Genomic DNA, 26,575 nt, shown 5'->3' on the forward strand with positions numbered 1-26,575 from the left:
TGGAAGTGCCTGATATGGGTGGTAAGTCATACACTGGCTGGGGGGAGGGGGTAGAAGGAGAAATGAAGATGTAGTAGAAGCCGGGTCTATATTAAAAGACTGAAAAATTAAAACCATGAACGCCTAAAGAGTGAAAGAAACGGAATCTCGAACTTGCTATTCCCCCACACCCCCGCTAAATATATATTTCAACTCTGAGATTGCATACCAATCTTTACTGTACCGCGATTTGACAAACAGCACTCTGATGTTCCGTTTTTTTTTCGCTCTTTAGGTGTTCACAGTTCTGCTCTTTCGGTCTTGTAATATAGACCCATAGAAGCCAAAGTAGCTCCAATTGTAGAAAAAATCATATAGAACAGATTGTGGTGACTTGGGCATGTGCAGAAAAGCAGAAAACAATCCAGAGAAGAAGACTTGGGACATACAGGAAGAAACCAAGAGGAAACGAGGACATCCAGCAAAGAGGTGGACGGTTTGTTTTGTAGAAGACCTGCAGCTGTACGACATGAGGTTTGAAGAAGGGTTGAAGAAGGTAGGAGAGTGGCAGTGTATAGGGAGAGGTGGCAACAAGTGTCATGACACCCTCACCACATGTAGGAAAAATGAGAAAAAGGGGGTTGATGATGTGAATATCAATACAAGTCATGAACCCCAATACCTTTAAAGACTTCTCTGATGCTGGTATCTTTGCATCTGATGATGATGATTTGAGGCAGTCCAACATTCTGACACGCCTCAACAACCTTATGGCCAGTAGTGCCACATATTCCCAAACATTGTGCTCCCTACTCAACACTTTTGAGGCTTATATTTCAGATCACTACAAATATAATTCCATGGAACAAACCTTTCTGATGGAAGCTGACTATAAACAAACTTTATAATAAAAGGAAAAAACCTCATAGCCCTAAAGAATAGAATAAAAAAATATGTAATCAATCACAAAAGGGTTGACAAAGAGCAAAGGAGCAAGATTACATTTAATTGTCAACTAAAACATGTACCAAAAATACATATTCTTTAATTTAATAAAGAACCCCAGAAGGAATACACAGCATTGCACCATACTTATCTGTAATGGCATCCTGAGAATATAGGTGATATATTTTTATATAAATTCAGATCTGACTTTTCCCTTTTATCATTTCCAAACTTAAAATATAAAGTATCCAGCCCATTCCATAAGTTGTGCTCTGAACAGAGAATACAAATGCCTGTCAGAACATGCAGTCCATGTTTGTTCATGGGTACAAGGGATACATTTCCCAATCTGCATTGTACCACAATCTCTAGTCATAACATCGAGTACATATCAGCTAATGCACAGTGGCATTTGCTGATTTGTACTCTCGCACAATTAACGTTTGGAAACACGGGAATCGTTTAACTGTCCTTTGGCATTCCCATGTTCACCGAACATGCATTCTACATTTTGATAGTAAAAAAAAATATATATATATATATATATATATATTTATATATATATATATATATATATATATGTAAATAAATGTCTGTGTTTAAAATGTATTTCTTAAGTTTTTGACTGGGTTAGCGCCATTAGGCTTAGTCTGTTTTCACTGGTAACCTAAGATTGTATTTATACTGACTAGAGGTATTTCAGTCAGGGCACCAGAGGATGTTTTCTGCTCTTTGAGGAGGCTGACTTTGGGCAATCTGCCACCCACAGTGTGACACTATAGTAAGGCGAATGATATTATTCAGGATGGGAGTGCTTGTGACCTACCATTTGTAGACCAGCCTTTGTCAGCTGATGCATTTTTGAAGTTGGTTGAGTTTCCAGACTTAGTGTCAGATTCTGTTGGTGAATTTTTTATGGACTGTATTGCATATTAAATGCCTGCTGAAAACAATGGAATGCAACAAGATGCTTTACAACAAGGAGTTGAGTGCTAAGTTGTTCTCTGTGATTTTAGGGGACTACAGTATTGTCATAAATGTTTTGGGAGGAAATGAGCAATAAAGCAGAAGACTGAGATCACAACACTTAGTTTGAAATTCTGAGGCTAAAGGTTTTGTGCAAGCTTATCACAAAGGCAGTGAAACTGAGAGGTTGCCACAGAAAAAAAAGTGTGACATGTTGAAGGTAGTTAAAGCACTTACTGTTCGTCACGATAAACTTTGCTTTATTACAGCTTCATAACAAGAAGTAAAAATGCACACATATTCAGGCCAGATGTACAACAACTTGGAAATTAGACAGTTTTGAAAGAATGACAGTCTGCCCCACCACTGTATTTATATTTTATACATCTCTGTCAGAAACAATTATTTCACCGTTGTTTAAGATTTATATTTTCATTCAGGATTCCATTCCTTTAACTCACGTACATTGACAATACTTAATTTTTACAGCAGAGGGTAACATGCCATTTCACATACTTTAAAAATAGATACATGAACAAACACTCAACTAAATCACTTTTGAATATTAGGTCATTTTGGGGTCTAAGAAATTAGAAAGTAATATTAACAACCTACATGAATACAGAGACATCAGTAAAGTAGAAAACATCATAATTTGTTGAAATTTTTTGGGCATGTTCTCCTTTAAATCTGGATCAAAATGCTACAGTGTCTTGTTCTTATGTTGTATTAGAAAAAACAGTTAGTAATCATCAACACTCATCTTTGCTATTTAATATGTACATGTTTTTAGTCGTTAATAACTATGATTTGAGAAAGGAGATCCAAAATCAGACAGTACTCACCATATAGACCCACATTTGATATGAGAAGCCTAAGTTATACCTATATTATTGTGCTTCAGACACTTCAGTTATTAATCTTTGCAACATGAAGTTTTGTCAGCCCATCAAAGACTGCCCTACTCACATTAAGTGGGGCAAAAGGTTATTTATCACTCGGCATTATTTAGAACTCTGTTTTTCATATTTGAATTAACAGTGCCTAATTGCCATGTCTCATCATTTCATATACCTTACAATAGTATCCCCCACTTTATTATCAAATTAGGATTTTACTTAATTTACCAAATGTTATGACCTAAATTCCCAGTTCTGCCATATTTTCCTTCTGCAGGGATAACTAACAGCAGAAGTACTTAGGACAATTATATGTTGCTATTAGACTGTTCACACATCCTTTATGTGAAATCCAGGAGTGTACACCTTAGAGCAGTGAAAATCATGTGTGCATGAACTATTTGGCATACCACTAAGGTGCCCATATACAGTTTCCTGCTGATTGTACTTAGAGGCCCCTACCTGCTATAGAAAAACAGGAAACTTGCAGGCTCAAAAATCCATTTAGCATTTCCTAGACACTGTATAACAGATTTGTCTGTCACTGCATATGCTATTCTTTGCACCCCAACCATAGCCAATAGGGAGCAACACCACTTAACAGCTGAACAGAGATACTCATTCCAAAGAATGCAGTAGGTTAATTGGACACTCTAAATTGGCCATAGGTGCAAATGAGCATACAAGTATGTGGTGTGGCACAACTACTGTGTCAGGGTTAACCACTCAAAAGTGTAAACCATGCCTCTAGATGATTGTCACTGTTGAAGTGACACTCTGACCCCATGAGCAAAAATGTGAAAAAGGAGTTGTGGATGGAAAGATGGACTCATTCACCATCACAAACTATTGCACCATTAAAAAGTTCACCATTACTGGGCCCAGACCTCTCAAGTTATGCATTCTATCTTCCCTATCACATAACAGATACACAGACAGTTTACATACTGAAATATAGGTAACCTTTGAAGAACCATGTTTCCTAGTAAGTGGGTACAGTCATATTCTTATATTACATGCATATCACTGTATGGATATCACCTTATTATCATAGCAGATAAACATTGGATGAAGCTAATACACTAATATAATTTCATGACAATGAAGTTACGTTTTAGTCTGTAAAAAGTACAGTTGGAACACTTCTGTTCCTGGTAGAGAAAAACATGAATAGTCTTTTGCTACTAGAATATCACTCAGCAGATAGCATGTTTTCATCATACTACATTTGACACAGAACTTCCAATAAAGTTATGAATCCTTGTCTGATATGCACATTTCTCAGTGAGCAAAGTATCCTCATTATATGAATTTAGCCTTTAGAAAATTCTTAAAATTTTATTACATTGAAATGAAATATCAGAAGCTCTTAACTTTGGTCCTAGGTAAAGATTCAGCAGTATCATTGTATCTCTGAAACAGCATTCCTCCCACAACTGCATAATTCTACTGTTTGCGTCAAAAGTCAGACTTATGCACATTTTCATTCCCACTGGAAAGATAATGTTGAAAACTGATACAGTGTGTGAGAGGTGTAATGTTATGTTATGTTACTAACACGAATCAGGTTGTCAGTACTGCCCAACGCCATACTAAACTAATCACACACAGCTCAGATCAAACACTTAGACCTGCACATGCTGAGGCTCTTAAAATTAACCTACCTAAACCACAAAGGCCTAAGCAACTAGAGGCAGCATCTACCATGAAACTTACATTCAAGTTTTACATCTTCTCAAGTCAAATGCCCAAATGGCTAACATCTACACAATCCAATACTCTAGTTATTTGTGACTCCATAGCAAGACACCATGATGTGCCACTGACCAGGCTGTGCAAGGAGAGAGTCTTGGTCACTTACCTATCAAGTGCCAGGATTCACCACATGAAGTGTGTAGTCATGACCTGGCACCACAAGAACACATGTGAAACATAACTTGAGGTGTACCTCCCTGAACTATATGAAGCGATGTGATGGAACTTACAGAAATTGTCTCCTAAGCAGGTGTGAGTCTAGCCTTTAGTGGCAGCTTACCTTCACTGAGAATGATGCCACAAAGAAAAAAAAAATTACTGACTTCATCATCATGTCATTCATAGGGGTCTAGTATATATTTCCTGGAAGGAGATGCAAGACAGTCCTAACTGATTTGCATGGATGGCCTGCACCTATCCCTCCAAGGCTTTTGTATATTGGCAAAGACTTGGCCTTCCCCTTAGGGCCTTTTTAGGCAATGTCAGTCTTCAAAAGGTTCTAGTATAATAAAACATTATTTGGATAACATGAAGGTACTGCTGCTCACTGCTAGGACCCTAAACAGAAACTCCACTTCCTAAAAGCACACCTTACCCTTGAATGCATCAGTTTATGCACTGACACAGAGCACATTCATAATAGCAGCTTTGCAGTTGCAGGAAAGGATGGTCTTGGCTGAAGCCATCTGTGACATCCCCACTCTGGGCCAGGAATCAAGGAGTTTGAGCCCTCATCACTGACACTGGAGAGGGACGTTCACTTGGAACAAAAATAGACACACCCAGTATTTCCAGATGCAGCTCTCTGCCTCAAGCACAATTTCCTTTAAGAGCATACAGAGAACACACTCAGTCCTGGGTTTGGGTTTCTCTGTCTGTCTGCCTCCCCAGTAAGACTTTCCAATGGCACAGCTGTAGGGTTGAGTCCTCAGCTGAGTGTCCAAGCCAAGTCCTTCAGCACACTCTTTGTGTAACCAGTGCTTAGTGATTTGATTTTCACACACACATACACACACACACAAACACACACACACACACACACACACACACACACACACACACACACACACACACACACACACACACACACACACCTGGGAAAGGCTGGCACAAATGTACTAGCTATGCCCCCTTCAGCCCAGATTATAAGGTAGTTACACTGCCAGCTGTCACCCCAAACCCAGCTACTCTAAGGCTCTTGCAAGGGCACCCAATTATACTGAGTGAAATTAATATTATTACAAATGGTAATGTTGACCAAACAGCCAGGTTTTCAGGAGTGGCAATAGTGTCACAAATAGATATAAGTACTCTCAAAGGTTAAAATATTCTCTAAAGAACCAGCCACAATGAAAAGTTTAAATATATTTAATAATAAATAATAAAAGAATATGGAAATACTAATTATCTATTTACAATAAACACCATAGTTTCAATCACAGGAAATATTAAAAAATAACACGAGTGGACAGGTTCGCACAGTTACAGAAAAACAATACTTAACCAATATAAGTATCCTGACTGATCTAAAGAATTATTACTCCATGGTTACTTACTAGAGCAAGGCAAGATGAAGTAGGTGAGAGATCCTTCTTTGTCAGATTACAAAAACAGAGTAGTCTGAGACTTCAGTTTCACCTAGTATTAATCATTATTTCTTATGATGAATCACACAATGACATCACATACATCTGGTCAGCTGACCTGTCATTCCCTTGATTCCCTCCTTGGTTAGAAGCTGTCAGGATTTAACACATACTTGAATAATACACACACTCAGAGCCTTGCTGAGATCTGCTGCAGCTCCTGGAAGGCATTAAACAATTTCAAACTTCCACCCTTCCAGAGTCGCAATTAGTTCATTCCAATGACAATGCAGCAAACTTCCTAGTAGTGGCTTTTTGTCTCTGGCTTCATTGAGAACTGTAAGATAAGATCTTTATGGCCTAAATTAAGTAATTTAATTTCTTACTATTTTTCAAAGTCAGGTGGATTGAGAATAACCTCTTCTTTTCCAGTATCCTCCAGTTACAATAATACATGCACTCTGTCCAGCAGGACACATTGTTGATACATTTTTAACACAAGCAGCTTTACAAATACATTTTCAACACAAGCATCTGTACAAATCAGTTTGATATACAAATGACATAATTCTTTACAAAATTCCAGCTGGCTGTGTTGGCATATGCTACACATCCACTGTGCTACTTCACCTTGCATAGCTGGCAATAATTCACATTGTCACATCATCCAATATAAATGTGAAGGAACTGCATTAAAAAAATGACATTATGGTCAAGTGAAAAGATTTAGTTATCTAAGTTAGCAGGTGGAGGCAGACACATTTTCCTGGCTTACTGTCATTTTTATGGCATTGTACCTCTTTCTGATTTTATATATATGAGCAAGCATAGGCCTGTGGTACAAGCTGAAAAATATATATATTCTCATATTAAACTGTTTTCATAATTTTTTCCAGTACTGTATATCTCTTTTTGCTCTCAGAGGTCCATATGTGGTGAATTTTAGATAGTGAAACTTGATTAACAGTGTCTTTCAGAAAATGCCATCATGTTGCTGTGTCTTTCGGCTTTTCCCGGTTAGGGGTCACCACAGCGGAACTCCGGTCCGCTAATGATTGGCAGTAGATTTTTACGTGCCGAGTTGCTGGCCCTGATGCACAACCTTGAACGAAGGTATGCCCATTCACGCATGTCTCCACACAGAAGACGCTCTTGTTGAGAATCGAACAGGACGTCTTACTGTGAGGTGACAACGCCACCGCAGCACCACCACCGCAGTTTTCAAAAACAAAAAAGTGAAGATTCTAATTAAAGATAGTAGAATCAATTAAAGACAAACTATTTGTCAAGCATATTTTTCTCTTCTTTTCATATCTTTTCTTTGGAGGACAGACTAAAATAGAATTCAAGCTAACTAGCTATTTTTGTTGCTATTCTATGACATATCTTCATTCCAAACATTTGCAAAGCTTATTCTGTTTTAATAGCCTTCTCTGAATGTGAAGTAATCTTTTTACTCCTTTATTTTTACTCACAGTTGTTCCCCTTCTCAGTTTTCTCAAAGGCATACTTAGGAGCATCGACATTTGTTCTGCTTTGGTATTTTTTATCTAATCTAATGAAAATAATCTTTTGGGGTGAGGACAGGACAAGACACCATAAAAAAAAAATCAGTAGAAGAAAAAGTTTCTTTAGTCATTAAAGTTAAAGCTGTCAAGTATCCTTGGGTCTCATTCTTTAAGGAGCATTTAACTGGAAAATAATCTACAATGAAAAAAATGTATATAACCATTTTATTGTCTAAGTAAGAGACAACTGTCCACACTGACTGAACTTACATGAACTCTACAGTAAAACCAGGATAAGTAAGAGAGGAAATCTGCCAGTTCACACTTAGAAAATGTATCTGTACTGTTTTCCTATGGCAAACAATAACACTGAAGTTCAGTCCATCGAGTTCAACTCAACCATATAAAATTTCATCCATTTTGCATTCAATGAGGTATAAGGAAACTGAAAAAATATAACTAAAATTCTCAGCAGTAATGCACCTTGATTTTAATGTTTTCCTTTTTACATGTATATTGCCATTTAATACAGCTTCGCCTCTCACAATTATTGCAAGAGTCAGTCCTGCCACTAACTTTATAGTTATTGGACATATCCTTTGCTGCCTAAAGGACAGAGGGAAGGAAGATACCTTATAGGGTAATGACTTAGGGCTGTTTAAATGGTAAAGCTCTATTGCCATTCTGGAGGTTAGATATAACCTGCTGAATTACTACTTGCTGTAAAGAGAAGACCCTTTCTGTTCAGTGTTTGCCATTTTATATTTCATAAGGATGTGATCACTAGATATTGAGTTGCCACATTTTCAGATACTCAAAGTGGGATATTTTTGTTGAAATGTAAGATGTTGCAAGATAAAACATATCCACAGCCAGTGTAAAGGATAGAACTTCACATTTTTTGCCAAAATAAAACCTTATTCTTGTAGCATTTGAGTTGTTTGTGCTAATTCTTATAACATTTAGGTGTTTCAGGTACAAAATAACTGTTTTATGCTACTATTAAAAAAAACTTTGGACATTTGCCATTTTTTAGTTTGTTTTTTTTTGTTTTTTTTGCAGGACACAGCTGCCCAAAGAGGGACTGTCTCTCACGAGGGCTAACTCTAATCAAATACTATAAGTTTGCAGTTCACTTTAGCACTATATTTATCTTCTGTCCACTGTGTCAAAAGAAATATCTGATATTTATTGATTTACTTCTAAATTAGTCGTTTTTGCAATATGAACTCTAGTTTTCCAGGCTGTTAGACTCGTTCATCTTTTAAATGGCGCCACTGTGTCAGGGGATTATGGGACTGATTTTTATGCAGCCTTTAACTGATACTGCTGCACCTAGAATGGCATATTTGTGTAGATTTCAATGGCTTTGTATCTTCAGAAAATGATTTACAATTTTAATTCTGCTCTCTCCTACAGGTCTAGTCTTTCACGTGTCTAAGTGCATCCATTGAGTGAATCAGCCTGAGCATTTTTGTTTTTTTTTTTGTTTTGTTTTTTTTTTATTGTTCAGCATGGTGTGTCCTGGGTGGATTTAGGGTGCTGTTGTGGATACAGAGTAGTTCTCATTGCATTAAGTATCGAGGTGTTAGAGTGCTTCTTTGCCAAGTGTTGCTTGGAGGTACATGTGTTAGACATGCACATTGCATGGCTTTTAAGAAAGAAAAGATATTAAAGACCTTGAAGTGTGGGCCTTGATTTTATCTAACACATTTTGGCTGGGCTTCAGATAAGCTAGACAATCCAATTAACTCTCTCTTTCTCTGTCCCTCTCTCTCTCTCTCTCTCTATATATATATATATATATATATATATATATGTATATGTATGTGTGTGTGTGTATGTATGTGTATATGTATATATATATATATATATATATATATATATATATATATATATATGTGTGTGTATATATATATATATATATATATATATATGCGTGTGTGTGTATATATATATATATATATATATATATATATATATATATATATATATATATATATATATATATATATATATATATATATATAGATATATATATATATGTATATACAAAGACACACATACAAGTACAGGAATGTGAGCCATCCTTGTTCTTATAGATGATTATCGTTCATTTATTAACTTATTAAGCATGTTACCTTTGTCATTCTGATGAGCGGGGATTATATAACCATGTTCTCAGTGTGTTGGAGAAAGAATTAACTGCATTCAGCAGCATAGATGAACTGCCAAAATGTGTTGAATTCACACTAAATAAATCTGCAAAGCTAATGCCTTGCTTATATTTCTTCATTTAAGTTCATTAAAGATATTTCAAAATAATTTTAAGGATTTCTGTTTAACAGCAGTGTGTTTTTGGCTTGAGTAAGATAGCTACCCTTCATTTCCTCGTATAATCCAACATCCCATACTTTGTGTTTAGTATCATGGATGGCTGCAGTGTTTATGGGTATGGCATTGGCTTTAATCCTCATGCATCATTTCCTTACTCCTTAATTAACTCACATTTCTTAGTATGGGTCAGTTGTCTCTTTGCAGGTTTTATTGCTGCAAGGAATTTTGGCAGACGTTATCTTATTTTATTTATTTTACTTTTATTCTTCCTGTCTTCTTGATGATGTTAAAACATAACTGGAAGAGTCGATACGAGAGCATATTTTCCCATTTACTGGCCTGCTTCTATTCTTCTTGCAGCTGCTTATGTGAAATTGTTATTTTTCTAAAGCAAGTGGAGCTGACTAGTATAGTTCCTGCAGTATATCTGACTTATACTTTCTACAAAAAATATGATTCTAGGAGAGGCAGCTCTAGCTCAGCTCTTAATGTAAATGCTTTTCTCTCACTTCTGTGCTTTCTCTTCATTGATTTGGTATCTCTCATTCATACCAAACATCTGGAAGAAGGCAGAAAGCAAATTGTAGCACGGAAGTTGGTCTCATATATTGTAATGCTGTGCAGGCTTTTGAACTTAATTTCAGTCCTTCATATTTTCAGAATCCTTGATCATTCGGGGATGCGCAGATCCCTTACTTGTCACTTCCTGTCCCAGCTATTCCTTCTAGGTCTGGAATAGCTGTGAGTTGTTTGTTATCATACTGTAATGCTCGGAGTTCATTGTCTACTTCTACAGGCAATGATGTAATGAAACTGCTTTTCCATAATGTAAGAAACATTATAAATGTCATACATACTTTATTGTCTAGGAATACTCTTGAAAACTATAAGTGTACACCTAATGTCTCAGTATATGTATACCATTTTAAGAGCATTTAAAAAGATATACATAAGTAACCAGATCCTTTAGACAATATTCTACTGCATACCTTGGCTTATTGTCAATAAGATGTCTGATGTTTTTATGCTAAAATCATTGGAGAAGCTTCACATCACAGTTAAGATGGCTATGTTAGCTGAGGAGACTGCATTGTTTATGGAAAAATCATCTTGGAAAATAATGAAAACTGAAACATTTTAATAGATGTTATGATAACAAGAGAAATGGAGATGATCCAGGACAAGGTGTGATGATGTATCTGTGGGGAAAGTGATATCACCCGTGATAAGGAGAAGGTCATTTTTTTCATTAACTGTACTGAAGACAACTTTAAAGGAGAATGAACAATACATAAAACTCTTTCTGAATTTTAAATACATATGTTTAAGTTATAGTGTATTACCAAAAATGTCTGAACCAAATAATATCTCTTTCTCTAAGTCATTTTCTTACAGTTTAACAGTCTACTCTAATGTTACTAAAATTTTGTCTGCCTCAATTTACTAAATTTGTTGCACAGGTTGATGAAAAGGATAATCTTAATGTTTTGGCATACTTATTGTATCAGATGACAGAAAATGTATCGTTTTGCTTTTTATTATATTAGACTTTAAAATGCAAAAAATAAAGTGATGCTTCATGTATAGCAGTGAAGAATATTCACAATTCTAATGAAACATAAAAAAATGATAAAAATTAATGACATAACAGAACTAATTTAATTCATAGTGTAGGTGCATCAGATGCAATATAATTTATCTTCATAGTCCGAATGCATGCATTTCAAATTGTGGGACTGCTGCTATTTGACTCCAAAAGTTTTTACTTTAGACATTTTCTCTGCTTTAATTGGGAAGCAGCTGCATGTAGCATCGTACCACAGGCACTGGATGTTGCATACTACTGATATATTAACCTTCCTAGTAAGATGTGAGATACTCATTAAAATTCTGAGAAAGTGAAAAGGTCAGGATGCAGCCCATTTTAAAGCAGAAAAATAGTCTTAATATTCAAGGTTAAGGAAAATGGCTTTATGTTACTTTATACTTCTGAAGGTTTAATGCTCATCTAACACAGAAATTACGGAATATCTACAAGGTTTTGTTAACAACGGGAAACTTTCATTGTGGAATGTAGAGCAATTTGTAAAATACGTAACTAATGTGCATGAATATTTGTAGTGCTCACTGCTGGGGTTTTTAAATGGTAGAGGGGGCATCTAATAACCCCCTCTTGATATGAGAAGATACCCTCCCCACATCCAGAGTTATGCATCATTTGTTTTTATCTTTCTCTCTCCCAGAGGGTCAGCAGTCATATTATTCATTTGCCTCGGCTATAACTGCAGGACACATGCTGAGTAGTGCCCCATGCCATGTATGTCTCACACTGAGGGTGTTGTGGGGGGATGTGAATCCTGTCTGCATTCTCAGAGTGGGACATCATCTAAACTCCATTTGAACATTTAGGGCTCATTAAGACAAACGCCAGACGTCCTGTCTCATAGCAGTATGTGTTAGCAATGTACTTGGTCATCTATTTAAAACTATAAATGCTATTTTAAATTAATGGGGATAAGTATAATTTTTCTGAAAGACATAATTTAGTCAACTGTTCTGATTCTCACCAAAACATACCTCAGCTGAGACTGCATTACAAAGCTTCTGGCTGACTTTCAGAATCCTGAAATGCAGACCAATCTTAGAGAGCCTGACCTTTCACGTTACTCCTACAATCTACAAAGGTTTAAGATTGCTTTGTTTAGTATGGTGACACTGAGTGAGTGGGCTTTGTAATGTTGCTCTACTGGAGAAAATTGATTGATTTTGTCTTGGCCTCTATTTCCAGAGTACATGAAGAAAGACCGGCACCTTTTGCTATTACATGCCATAAGTCAACTGTTCATTTTGCAATCAAGTCATTGTCAGGGTGCAATTTTCCTGTAACTCTGAGTGTTTTTAAACCTCATATTTTATCCTGCTTTCTTTCTGGTTCTGGAAGACAGAACAAGGTGTATTAGTTCCTATCAAGTTCTCTTAAGCTTTTAAGAAAGATTTATGAAGAAACCTGTAATGTTTTGCATCAGAAATTACAGTACTAGTAGGAACTCCATGTTTTTCTTGTTATAGGCACTAAAATGAAACCAAACAAATGTCATCCTTGATATTTTAGTGCATTGTTTTTATTTAGATCTCTTGTCGTACAAATGTAACTGTAGTGGATTGCTACAAAATCTGGTTAAAATATAATGTATGCTGCAGAGTACTACTCAAGTCTTACCACAGCTAGTAATTATGTGCCCTTTAGAAAGGATTCATTTATCAAATGCAGTTATTTGTTTTGCCATGAGGTATCTGCTCAATCTGCAAATTCATTCATTTCCAGGAAATATAATACTGATAGCCACTTGAACTGTGTTAAATGATTATTTTTAATGCTTTTTAAGTAAATGGGCTGATTTTTTGATTAATTTAGATGCTTTATGTTTTATTTACAGCCAAGGACCCAAGAAGCATAGTGTGTTAATTAACCCAGATTCAGGAAGATGGGGTTTATATTAGATTGGTGAAATGGCATTACAGCGAATGCCATTTTGCCAACACATATAGACTGAAATCTGAAAATAGTGAAGGCTCAGGTCAGAGATTTTTTTCCCAAGGAATAAAATTGCTTGGCCTGAGCCATGACATTGCCCTTTACCCTACTGTAGTGCAATCTAGGAGTTGGTTTATTTAGTTAGGGGGGTGTGTGGGTGGCACAGCCCCCCACTTTGGAGCGTGTAGGGGGCAAAGGCCCCGACTTTATTTTAGAAATTGTGTGTATGTGTTTTTGGTGCAATCAGTTACATTCACAGGCAAACAAATAGCTGTTTTGAGTATTAGCGGTTTAGTTAGCGCCTTCTGTGTGGAGTCTGCATGTCCTCCCCATGGTCGAATGACATTTAAAGACATGCAGGTAGGTGCGTGCATGAATGGGTGTGCCTTCTTTGAAGGTTGGGCATCAGGCTGGCAACTCAGCACCGCATAGATTCACTGCCAATCATTAGCGGACCGGAGTTCTGCTGTGGTGACCCCTAACCGGGAAAAGCCGAAAGACATTACTTTAGTGAGGTCACTGATTATGTGTCGATGAAGAGGCGTTCGATGGAATGTCTCTTCGAGCATTTCATATAGTCCCAGAAGATGCTAATACTGTCAAAGATGTCTTGCATATAGCTACATATATATATATATAGACACACACTTGCATACTAGACTTTATATTTGGTCTGTGTCAGTTGTAATACTGATACAGATTTTCCACAGTAGTGATGTTTAAACGCAACAAACATTTTATTACATCACAGAAATAATTCCAGATTACTGTACTATTTCTGGGAGCATTTTTTGAGAGGTTAATCCAGAGAACAGTTATATAATATTAAGTTTTATAATCCAAAGGGAAATGAAAATAAATTTGACCTTTCTGTATTACTGACAGACTAAATATCTGAGGTTGTATTTAGACTTAGGTACTTGATCTGCATCCAGTCAATCTAATAAAACCTGTGGCTACCAAAGGATAATTTTGTTGTGTTTTTGTGGGAAATTTCAAATCTCAGATGGCATGAGTGTGCATGAATTCAAAAGTTACTGTGAGGAAGAACCTGAGTGGGAAACTGGACTTCCATCAAGTAGAGCACAATCCACTTGGATAGGCTAAGCGAAAACACTGTAAATGATTTCAAAGCTTATTAAGTAATCCAAACTCACTCAGAGAGAACATCATTAGCACCCAAAGTGCACATCACTTAGTATATTAGAAACTTTTCGATGACTGCTTGTATGCACACATGCACCCCCCCCCCCCCACACACACACACACACACATCAGTGATATGAGAGGTCTTTAGTACAAGCTTATACTAAATGCTAGCTTAGAATTAACTGTTGAACACATAAGTTACTAGATTAAAACTTTCTAAAGCCAAGATCTCTCTCTATGAACTGAAATGTCAGTAAAGGCAAAGGTTTGGATCAATACATTCATCCTTTTTCACCATGTATCATTTATCAGGTAAAATGTCATTGGCTATTGTTTCTCTTGTCACTTTCTAAATAAAAAGATTGAGTGCACTATGCCATTTATGACACCAAATAACATTGTTCCACCTTCCAGAAAAAATGGATTTGTTACTTTTCAGTGTATGGTATTAGACAGCTGGGATAATCCTTTTTAGACTAGAACGCCTATGCAGAAATAGGTAGCATTTTATCAGGTAGCCCTGAAGATTCTGAACAATGTCTCCTTTCACAGTAGGAAAAGTAAGGGATCCCCTGTGTGTTATGTCACCAGAAATACATTTAAAGGTACAGGTTTGTTAGCTGCCACCTGCATAGGTGGCACCAACTGCCTCTGGTTCAAATATGTGACAATCTCTGCTCTTCTCATGGAGTCTTCATCTCCTTTTTAGGTTTAACCTCTCCAAGTCTTGCTCCAATTCATTTGACTTATCTCCTGACAGATGAACCATGAAGATAGGTTTGAATACCTCACAGTTATGCAGAGTCCCATTTAGGACTATAATTGTAGTTCCTTTCCAACTTTGTGTATTTATCCTAAGGCTTTTTCTGAGCCTATTCTTTTCACTGGTGGAGTTGTCATTTCAGTGGTTGCAAAAAGCAATCATATATATTTATTATAGACTTCCTGACATAAACATTTCTGTCGGAGACAGATTTGTAACTCCCTTAGAAATAATTCTGTAACGGCTCATGAAGTACAGAAGTCTTATATTTCCACAGTCCAATTTTTCAGGATCTTCAACCCATCCATTAAAGTGTTTCTAGCTCCTTCTACCATGCCACTATATGTTGTAGTGGTTTCACAATGAGTTCTACTTCTATTCATGAAGTTTCCAAATTCTACACCAGTGAAACAAGATCCATTTCCAGACATTAACATTTTTGGAATATAGTTTTCTTTATCTTTTTTCTTCCTTCTGTCCATTGACCATTGAGCTTGAGGAACTCCCTTTAAATCAGCTAGGATGAGAGCATTGCAGGAGTCTGTCATTGGGCAGACATTGAGATGGAGGGTATGTACTTCAGTTATGGCAGTATCCCCTTTCCTGGTGGTGATGTGCACACTTATAGAACTATGAGAATCAACAACATTCCGACCACATCCATGCGTGAGAAGACAGGAGTGACAGTTACCAGCCTGGGCAGGCACAGTGCACATTCTTTTTGGACCACTTCTGGCTTTTGTCAGACCTTCATCTTATGACACTAGGCTGGCAGGCAAATCTGGCCAGGAAACCACATCCCCTTCTCCCAGGACAGGTATGACCCATTCTCCTTGCCAGCGCAAGCAGTGGCCTGAGTCTCTAATCTAATCTGGCTTGCTTGGGCCATATTTCTGGAATACAAGGTGTGCTAAAATTGTGTCTCAGTTTTTCGTTAGTTCTATGCAGATTACATGAAGAGCCCATGGCACGTTCATTCATCCACTTTGAATGAGTTTATAGCCAAACCAGAATACTTTTCTTCCACGGAATGGACCAACATAGCCTGCATGAAGTGTTGTGACATTTTAGGCCATTCTGGAAGGTGTAATATAATGGCCATTTATGTTTTTTCTGTCATTTGTCATAAGTCTTTACATAATTTTCCATATATTTATTTACGTCAGGCCGCCATGCATATGCTGAGATACATGTTTTTGATTTTCAAAATTCTTGTGGCTGTGTGGACTGCCTTAGGCCGCAACTGTCTCTCACAAGTAATGCTTGTCTTCAGGAATAATATGGTATACATCTTGGCTTGGTTATTTTAGGACAACCTTTAATGATATCCATAATTATGTTCTTGTGACAGTTACATCTTTGGTGGAGCAGTGTTTAATTTGGTGAGTACGTACAGAGATACACTGCATAACCCCTAACATCAATATGTAATGAAGTGTATACCAGTCTGAAGGCTTAAATGAAAAAGTTAACCTAATCTTTGCATAATCTAAAGACAAGGGAACTAATTTAAATCTGAAAAAAAATAAAACTAAATATGTTTGGCATTGCTTAGAGTGGAATATGAATACTAGTTGTGTTCTTTTTGACATATAAACTTTGGATTTTTGTAACAATTTCATGTTTAATAAGCACTTCTTCCAAAAACTTCATTTTCAGCATGTTTTGTTGCAAATCTCATAGGTTTATCTAAAGTTTGTCCAGCCAGCTTCAACCCAACAAGACGGGGCTTGTACTTTTAGGTGTTATCAAACATAACTCCTTGGTTTGCTTCTTACAAGCAATGTTTATATCAGTAACTCTCACTGTTTTACATTTTCTCTTCTATACGTTTTTAGTAAAAGATCATTTGAGTGTGAATCTGTCTGATTTATTTGTCTGTATTTCAAGTCATACAAAATAGTTACAATGTTCCCTGTTTCATTCTCAAAATTAACAAGTTTGCCTTCTCTCTTAATTTACTCCGGGCAGGGTTAATATGTATTTTTTTTTTTTTTTTTTGCCATTTCAAGGTATACACATTACATGGAGGAAATGTTTCCTTTAGACATTCCATGCTTTCCTACTCAGTGGGAATTTAATGAGAGTTTCCTGTATTAAATGTCTTTTCATCACATGTTTTCTACAAAGATTTTTGTAGAATAGGCTTTTCCTGCATACACGGTGCACAACATATATGGCAGTTTCACATTTCAGTTTACGTTAATAAACTGTATACTGTTTACCAAAGTATATGTGTAACATTTAAAAAGCATTGCTGCGGTACACACTTTTGAGACACTACCTTTAATCGGTTACATACTGCTGTGATTTATCTGACTTGCATATTTTGTACGTTTGCTGCTTCCACTGCCAAAACAAAACTAAAGAGATTGTGAAACGTGAGATGACTTTCTAAGAACTTTCCTTGCTGGTGTTGGCCACTAACTTCACACATACTCCTGTCTCTTTGACTCTGCTTTAATACTCTCCATGGGTTAATGTCAGCTCAGCCCAGCACACACAGTGATTACTTCATTAATATTTCTGCTGTGAGGCTCCAATTATCTTTGCAGTTTCTGACCAGATTCATTCCCTTCAATGGAGCTCAGGAAGTTTGCAATGTAACTTCCAATGGGCGGAGCTTAAGCCTTTTGACAGAATCAAGTCATGTCCTCACATCATAGCTCTCAACCTTCCATCTCCAAAATGAGGAACACTCCCCTTCATAATGTGGAACAAATGGGCAAAATGTGGAATATATACTAATGGCTTACTAACAACTTCAACTAGAAAGGTCATAGAATGGTTAAAATATGCTGGTTTTACTTATAAAGAAGATCATTTAATGAATTAATATCATTAATTTCTATTTACCGTGGATTTCACTTAAAAAAATTCCTAACACTGAATGTGTGACAGACTCTTTCAATGTGGAACTTTGAGGAACTTCGAGGAAAATGAACTTTTTAAGACCCCAAATGAGGTACGTTCCTCGTAATGAGGTATACTTGAGAGGTATGCCTCACATTTCAAACAAATGTTCATATCCCTGGAACCATAGGTCTTGTGAAAGAAGTATAAATGGCAAACTCTTCAGCACAAACTATTTTTATAGCGGTAGTATTATTTAGATTCAAGGTCTTAAGCTGAATTTTGTAAGTCACAGTAAACACAACAACTTACAATATCTCAGCAACCTCTCAAGTTACATACATACTATCAGCAGCAATTTATTCATCTAGCTGAGAGCTTTCATATGAGGCTAAGGAGTTCTGACTGTGTTACTTGCTTTTTGAGATATTTAAAAAATGTGAAAATTATATCTATATAAATTAATATCATGAAAACAACAGTTAATATCTATTTGCCTGCACTAGACAGAGGTAAAATGTTAATACTGTTGAGTTTGCTATTGTATAAGCTTTAAGATTAAATCTTTTAAAACATTGTACATAGCATAGTTTTGGAATTATTGATGCAAATATGAACAAGCAATATTTGACACTTGCAGGCGTCAGTAGGAGTTAACTGCAGATGCACCTGGAGGCATCATTCGGATGTAATGAGTTGATCAAAATAATTTATTACAAACCTGCCAGTTGAATATCTTTTTGTCAGTGTTTCTTCCATTACTCTTTCTGGAGTGAGAGACAGATTTGTATCTGCATAGGATCTCATCTAGTTAAAACAGTTTTCTAACAACCTTGTTTTTAATAGTGTCAGGTCAGGAGACTTTAATCCACTGTAAGTTTCAGCTTGACACATGGAAGTCTGGCCCATTGCTTATCAGGGAAGTAGGTCTGGGCTGGTTGCCCATTCTTGATGAGGCCCGGGTGGATAAACTCCACATTAAATCACATAAGGACACATACTAGCACAATACGAAAGTTAACAGAGATAGCAAAATTATACAGATCATAGAATTAAGCATTATTCGAGTGGAATTGCCACACAACAATGTTTGTTAAGTAACATTTGAAAAATTACAGTTATTTTGTTGAAGGGACAAATTACAGTTATTTTGTCAAAAGTTCAATTTACAACAGCTGTATATTTATTTATATGTAATATATATTTGTGTGTGTGTGTACATATGTGTATATATATATATATATATATATATATATATATATACATACATACATATGTAGGTATATAGTCATATATATGTGTGTGCGTGTGTGTGTGTGTGTGTGTGTGTGTGTGTGTGTGTGTGTGTGTGTGTGTGTATATATATATATATATATATATATATACACACACACACATATATAAATATATAAAGATACATATATGTAATATATATATATATATATATATATATATATATATATATATATATAAATATATATATATATATATATGAGTGTGTGTGTGTGTGTTTTTATATTTATATATATATATATATATATATATATATATATATATATATGTGTGTTTTTTATATTTATATATATATCTATATACAAAACACAACATAAACAGTACCGTTGAGTAGTTCTCCAGTCCAAAATGTCTTTTGGAAATGATTAATGACCATTGAGAAAAATCGTTTACTTTGATGTTATTTAGTGATTGTGCATGTATGGTAGAAATACAATGATGTAGTTGTGAAGTACTGCAGTGGAAGGATGTTTTATTGGCTCAACATACATGTCTTTACTTGGAGATTTCTGAATGCCACTGAAGAATGAAAAATGACAGTATTACGAATATGTGACAATGGCGACAGGCAAGGGGGAAGGCTAAATCTGTTAACAGAGTGATTGGTTTACTGTTCTGTATCTATTTGTGATACTGCTGACAATAGTAGAGCAGAACTTTACTTGGCTAGACTAAGATTTTGTTTTTGTAAATAATTGCGCTGTTTGCATTACCTAACCTTTTTTAAATGAGGATGGCAGGCAGACAGTTTTGTGTTTGACTGTGACCTTTTTTCATGTACAGCAGTAATTCACAACAAGGAATGAAGGCAGGGAAAGGACAAGTTCTGCCACAAGGAAAACTGCATCATTATGGCAGCCCTTATGGTATATGGGAAATATCCATGTAGTAAAGGGGGCCCCAGACAAGCTGAGAGGACAAAAGCCCATAAATCAAGCTATCCTGGACATATATGCAGTGGGTGGCAAATACCGCATATTATACCATGCGAACATCGCAAACCTGACAAACGTGCATGCTGATTGGCTAATCCAACCAGCGTGCACATAGTAAATCCTACAAGAAACAACGCAAAAAGTCCACTCGCTAAATATCATGCGGCGACAGCAAATAAACAGTAAAGTAAAGTAAATCTAATACCCAAAACACACAACAATTTAACGAAAACACAGAAAACTAACCAATTTCCATACTACACTCCTCATTCCCTCACCTCGAACACTAAAAAAAATAAAAAGTCATGCAGTCGCAAATACATCACACACACACTACATAACCACCACTTATAACACAATAAAACCATGCATTCTCATAAAACCATTCACTTACCTATATTCCCTACAATACGTATACACAGACAACTCCAAAAATGTACATACTAAAAACACACCACACATCCCTTGCAAAGTCAATAACACACACCATACCGAACGTCCACATCAGCATACATCTAATAAAAGCGCATACAACACCACCATCTAGTGACCAAATAGTAAAAGTACATATTTTAAAAAAATTAATACAAATTAAAACTACACCACATTTCAACATACCTATAACTACTAAAACATAACTACACGTTATAAACTTCTACACTGCTTAAACTATATTATACCAAGCACCACCTAGCCCTTTCCTAACATTTCCTGAAAAACTAAAAAATAACATGTATTTAAATTAAAACAGAAATAAACAATAAACACAAACTGAAAGTGTGGACTATTTTATCTCACAAAAAGTGGAAGAATACAAAAAAAGCAAACAAAAACATAAATAACAACAATACAAACATAATACAAAACAAACTAACACCATGGTATAATAGCAATAACCCACTTCTGGGTGTGAGTAATGCTGGATTTACCCACAGTTGTCTGGTCCCTCGGGCTTCGCCCTCGGGACCAAACCACGCCAACCGTGGGTAAATCCAGCATTACCCACACCCAGGCGTGGGTTATTGCTATATTAACATGGTGCAAGAAGAGGGCAAAAGTCATGATAGGGCATGCTAGAAGCAAGGCGAAACAAAGTGCAGTTATCCATACCAGTAATGGAGAGGGCCTCTTACAATTATCCTATTAATACCAGATGAGAAATATCTCTTCTTCATCCATTGGGATGACTCTTCCAGAGAAGATGATGGCATTAGAATAACCAGAGGTTATGTGGATACTAGCTACTACTAACATCTGCAGCAGCAGCAACAACAGTGTGCTCAGGAAGGTTTGTTAAAAGCAGTAACATATATTTATATAGAGAACTGAATGCCGACAATGGATGATTTTAAACAGATGACAATTACTATTAGTAGGCAAACCTTCCACATTTATGCAGAATGGCAATGGAGGTAATGTGAGTGGTAAGTGTCTCCCATACCACTTTAATAGGCATGCAGAGGCATAAGCTATTTCCATATTAGTAATGTTTTCAAATATTTTTATAGGATCATCAGCAGGAGCAAACAATTCCACTGTACCGATAAATTTGAAGGAAATAGCTGTAGAATGGCTTTTGAAGTTGATGATGATGGTGATTATGATAATAACGTAGTTATATTTATGAAGAAGCCCGAGGAATGTGGCAGTCACTCCCCAAGCTTAATGACAGGATTTCTCACCCCCACACCGTGTTTATAACTCTGCAGGAAGTGGCAGTGCATCACAAAGTCAAGCACATGCTGACATCATACTCACACTTGTACAGGAGAACCCTTGCACCTCTAGGCCAGTATGTCCAAAGCCACACAGACACTTTCAGGATGATAGCAGATATTCAGAGGTAACACTGTTCACAGTGATACCCTTACAAAGGGGAGAAAAGAACAGTAGTTTGTTACAGCTACTTGGGGAAACACGTTAATTATTGGCTTCCCATCAGCAAATGTGCTGTGACATTGGTAGGGCTTAAATCACTGCTACAGAGAGCCCAGTAGAAATAGCCAGAGAATTCAAAAGTATGTGTGAGGATTTCCAGCACTACATGGAAGTGGCACAGAGTAGGGACAATGCCGTGATTACACTGATGTGTAGTATGGTGGCACAACAAGCGTCTGTGGCCACCTCCATTCGTACGCTTCTTAGGACTCCCCAGACTCTAGTAAGAGTCAGTCTTGGAGGCGGAAGAAGATTGGGTATTGTCTGGTCATGTTGGAGCAGATTACATGACACTACAAGTGCCTCTCAATGTAATTAGTTGGAGTGAACAAATACAACAGATTTTGTGCAGGCGACTTTAGCATTAATGTACATCTAGTGGAACCTCCCATTCAAGGTCAAGATCACGGTCAGGCAGCACTGTTAGATCAGAGTCTGAAAGATCACCTACATCGATTAGATCATGACATTAGACCAACATCTCAGATCTTACAATGCTGAGAAAGAAAGAAGTTGAGTTGAGAGTTGTTATATATGCTAGACTGTTTCAGAATCTTGTAGATTCTGTATGCAGATACCATGGTAGAGGTCAAGGAAGTGATTACACCAACATAAGGAGAAATGTTGTATTATTTGCTAGAAAGAATAACTCATTATGCAAATATGAACCATCTACTTTCTGCTCCTGTTGCTCCTACTTAACTTTGGCTTCCCTGCTCTTGCTGTAGGCAGGTTGGGAAGGGAATGTGGAAATGTAAAGTGGAATCTGTCAGCATTGTATACAAAGTCATGCACACAGGGATTTGTTTGGATGCCTTAACTAGTCAGAGCTGCTGACATCCGAAGTAACATCAGCCAGCTCTAGCCTTACTCTCTAATGGTGAGTATTTAATGGAAATTTGTTTTATAATCAGGGTAGAACCTCATGATTGATGGGGTGCTATACCTCTCAACTGTCCAGATTTTTGCCTCATATTTTAATCTGTTCTCATAAAATCTATGAATTTCTGGCAAATTACTGGGATGATCTGAGGACTGAAGTTACTAAATAATTATGTACAGTTGTGTTTCAGACTTCATACCCAACAGAAAAATGGATGCTAAGACAAATTCTGTTATTAGAGCAGTATTTAAAATCTGTCCCTGTTTTGGGGCCTTTGTCCAGATTTTTTGCACTTAGAAGTTGAGAGGTACAGAGGTGCCATATGACAGAGGAAAACCTGACAGAATGTGAATTTAACCCACCCCTGCATTATTATCTCAGCTCCCAAACCCCTAATCATTCTTGGGTGGCCAGGAACGTTGCTCTGAAGGATGCTGGTCACTTGCACTGAGTCTGAGAATACATTAGGCAGGGAAGGTGTACAGTAACGTGTGAGCCATCTTATGACTAAAGCTTGTAAATACATCCTCTCACATCTTGAGTTTGATCTGAGCTGAAAGTTGTGCCTACAGGGACTGGGGAGTTGGAAATTCATGTATGCAGGATTTGTATCTTGGACCATTGCATACAAGATTATAATAGACTTGTAATGCATGTCCTTAGAACACTCTTTTTAAGTAACATCTTGAAGGGACCTTCAACAAAAAGAATAATGGGAAACAAAATGTCCTAAATGATTCTCGTCTCAGTTTTGTAAAGGAATCCGTCTGGATGCTTTGTCCTTAGCCAATCACAGAATGCAGTATGTGTGCCAGAAAAGAGTTTACTTTATAATTAAACTTGTAAATATCAGTTTCATTTTAAATCCAGGGACACTGCCAGCCCGAAGAAGTCTGATTTCTGTACTACTTGCCAATTATCAGTTATTTGCTACAGTTACTGTGTCGCCTCACATTGTCCTGTTCGATTCTCAGCTAAGCGTCTTCTGTGTGGAGACATGCGTGAATGGGCGTACCTTCATTGAAGGTTGTGCGTCTGGGCTGGCAACTCGGTACGTAAAAATTTACTGCCAATCATTAGTGGACAGGAGTTCCACTGTGGCGACCCCCTAACCGGAAAAGCCGAAAGATACAACAACAACAACAACAACTGTAGCCTGACAAATTCCTGTTTTGACACGTATTATAGGACAATTGCAGTGTATGTCTATGTTCACATAGCAACATGACCCTGCATATTCAGAGGAGGCCAGAATGTGGCTTAAGCTTCAGAGATTGCTTGGTGTTCCTGTTTAAAGCATAGCTAATGCTGGGCTGTCCTCCCGCTGTGGCTGTAGTCCTGGCTCACATTTATCAATTTTTTATGGATCATGCTAAAATTACTGGGACATTGCCACTGTCTGGGCATTTAGGAAAGACTAAGCAGAGTTTTTATGGCCACTTTATTCTGTACTGTTATATATGTAGTGGTCAGTGCAAGGCTTGCAGGAGGCTGGACTGTATTCTGTAGTTTTCACAGACCAGGATCATTTGTTTTCAATATTTACTGATGGTTATATCTGTTAACCAGTACAGCAGCAGGAGTTGGTAAAATGTATATGGTTGCTAAAGGATTGTGGTAGCATGTCAACCTAAAAAAGTAAATGAAGAAATGACAGCGTCTAGGTTAGCAATTAAAGCTATTAAACATTAAAATGTACCCTTTTCATAGTGAAAGCAAGTATTTTAGTTATGTAGTTACACCTGTAAGTACTTATATGGTGGGATATGGTATTTGTAGCAGATCAGGACATTTCATTTCATACTAGGAAGTGCAGTAAGCAGTGCAGTTGTATTACATTTCCTGTATATTCAATAGCTCAGGCAATGGGGATGATGAGGCGACTTCAGGTATGAGACTCTAGCAGCTTAGAGGCATTCAGAATCAAAGTGAAATCTCACTTAAGTTAAGCAGCATATATTAAAGGGGGACAAAGGCTACAGGCTACCAAGCTTTTGGTAATATAAGCCTTCTGAATTTCTGCGGATATTTTTATGCAGCTCAATTCATAGAGATTTTGTGCTGGATACATTTTACTTTTGATGCAGTTTGGAAAGCAGTTATGCTTTCACAGTTGAAACATAGCATGTCATTGATTCACCAATGCTGTTAACAGTGACTTAGTACCCAATAAATGATTATGTAAGAGTCCACACCTCAGTCACTATTGCCATGCTGTTTCAGGTGAGAAATAGTTTCTGAGTTGTGCATTTCCAGCTCTATCTGTATAATGTTTTTGATTTTAGATTGTAATCCACTCCTTATTTCAATATCTGTTACAGAAATGAGTAAAAAGTGGTGTACATTGGAAGGAGGCTTTCTGAGTTATTATGAAAATGATAAGGCGACTGCACCAAATGGAATGATTGACATTAACGAGGTTGTCTGTCTTGCTGTCACCAAACCTGAGTCCATTACACATGCTGGGTAAGTACTGAAAACAGCCTCACCTGCAGCATAGGATTCAGATTTCAAAGCATCAGACATATGTACTATGCTCTTCCTGTTCAATTGTGCAATGCTGAGTAACACTGCTAATTATGATAGAGTGCCCATTGACATTCTGGTTGTTTATTGCCCATACACTGAGACTTCCTATCCACTTTCCTTTATTTTCAGTTGAACAAAATTAATGAGTTCAAACAGAAACAAGAATGTTTTTATTTTGTTGCCTCACTTATGGGTTTTCAGTTAACAGATCAATGCAAAATATACTAAATAGGATTTTAGTGCCCTTCTAGTAGTCCTGGGAGTTTGCAGTCATAAAAATCAATAAAATGCATTTTGCGTCCACTTGGCTATCTCATGGGTATTAGAGAATGTAGCTGCTCTTTAGAATGCACGTCTTATGTTTCTGCTATGCATTGCACATGATGTATTCAGCATTTTGTTTATCCCATAGCCGTTAAACTTAAATCTCTGTTGTTGAGCAGGTTACAGCAAGATGTGCTTGCCTTGTAGTACACTAGACCAGGCTGTTTCTTCATGTAACTGTGTATCATGATTCTAACTTACAAAACATGCCTTAGTTTTGTCTGAGGTAACCAAAAAATGCATTCAGAAGTCAAAATGACTCTAGACTGTTTGAGCAAATAAAAGTTTCCTAAATGTATAAAGCTAAAAAATTCATTCAGTCATCCATTCAGAGGTCATTCACATTAATCTTCTGTTACTGGTTAAGGGGATTAAGACCACAAATCCCTTGTGAGACA

General features: G+C 36.8%; 1 protein-coding gene across 1 annotated transcript in view; it reads left to right on the forward strand.

The window, feature by feature from the left end:
- ARAP2 (ArfGAP with RhoGAP domain, ankyrin repeat and PH domain 2) overlaps positions 1 to 26,575 on the forward strand; it is a 2,678,178-nt gene that overhangs the window by 1,656,652 nt on the left and 994,951 nt on the right. Inside the window, exon 16 of the mRNA XM_044062089.1 lies at positions 25,646 to 25,790. Within this exon, the coding sequence (XP_043918024.1) occupies positions 25,646 to 25,790 (145 nt within the window). The remainder of the gene's footprint in view (positions 1 to 25,645; positions 25,791 to 26,575) is intronic.

The sequence above is a fragment of the Protopterus annectens genome, chromosome 2.part1 (assembly GCF_019279795.1).
Source record: "Protopterus annectens isolate FY-2018-M chromosome 2.part1, PAN1.0, whole genome shotgun sequence".
Classification (NCBI taxonomy): Eukaryota; Metazoa; Chordata; order Ceratodontiformes; family Protopteridae; genus Protopterus; species Protopterus annectens.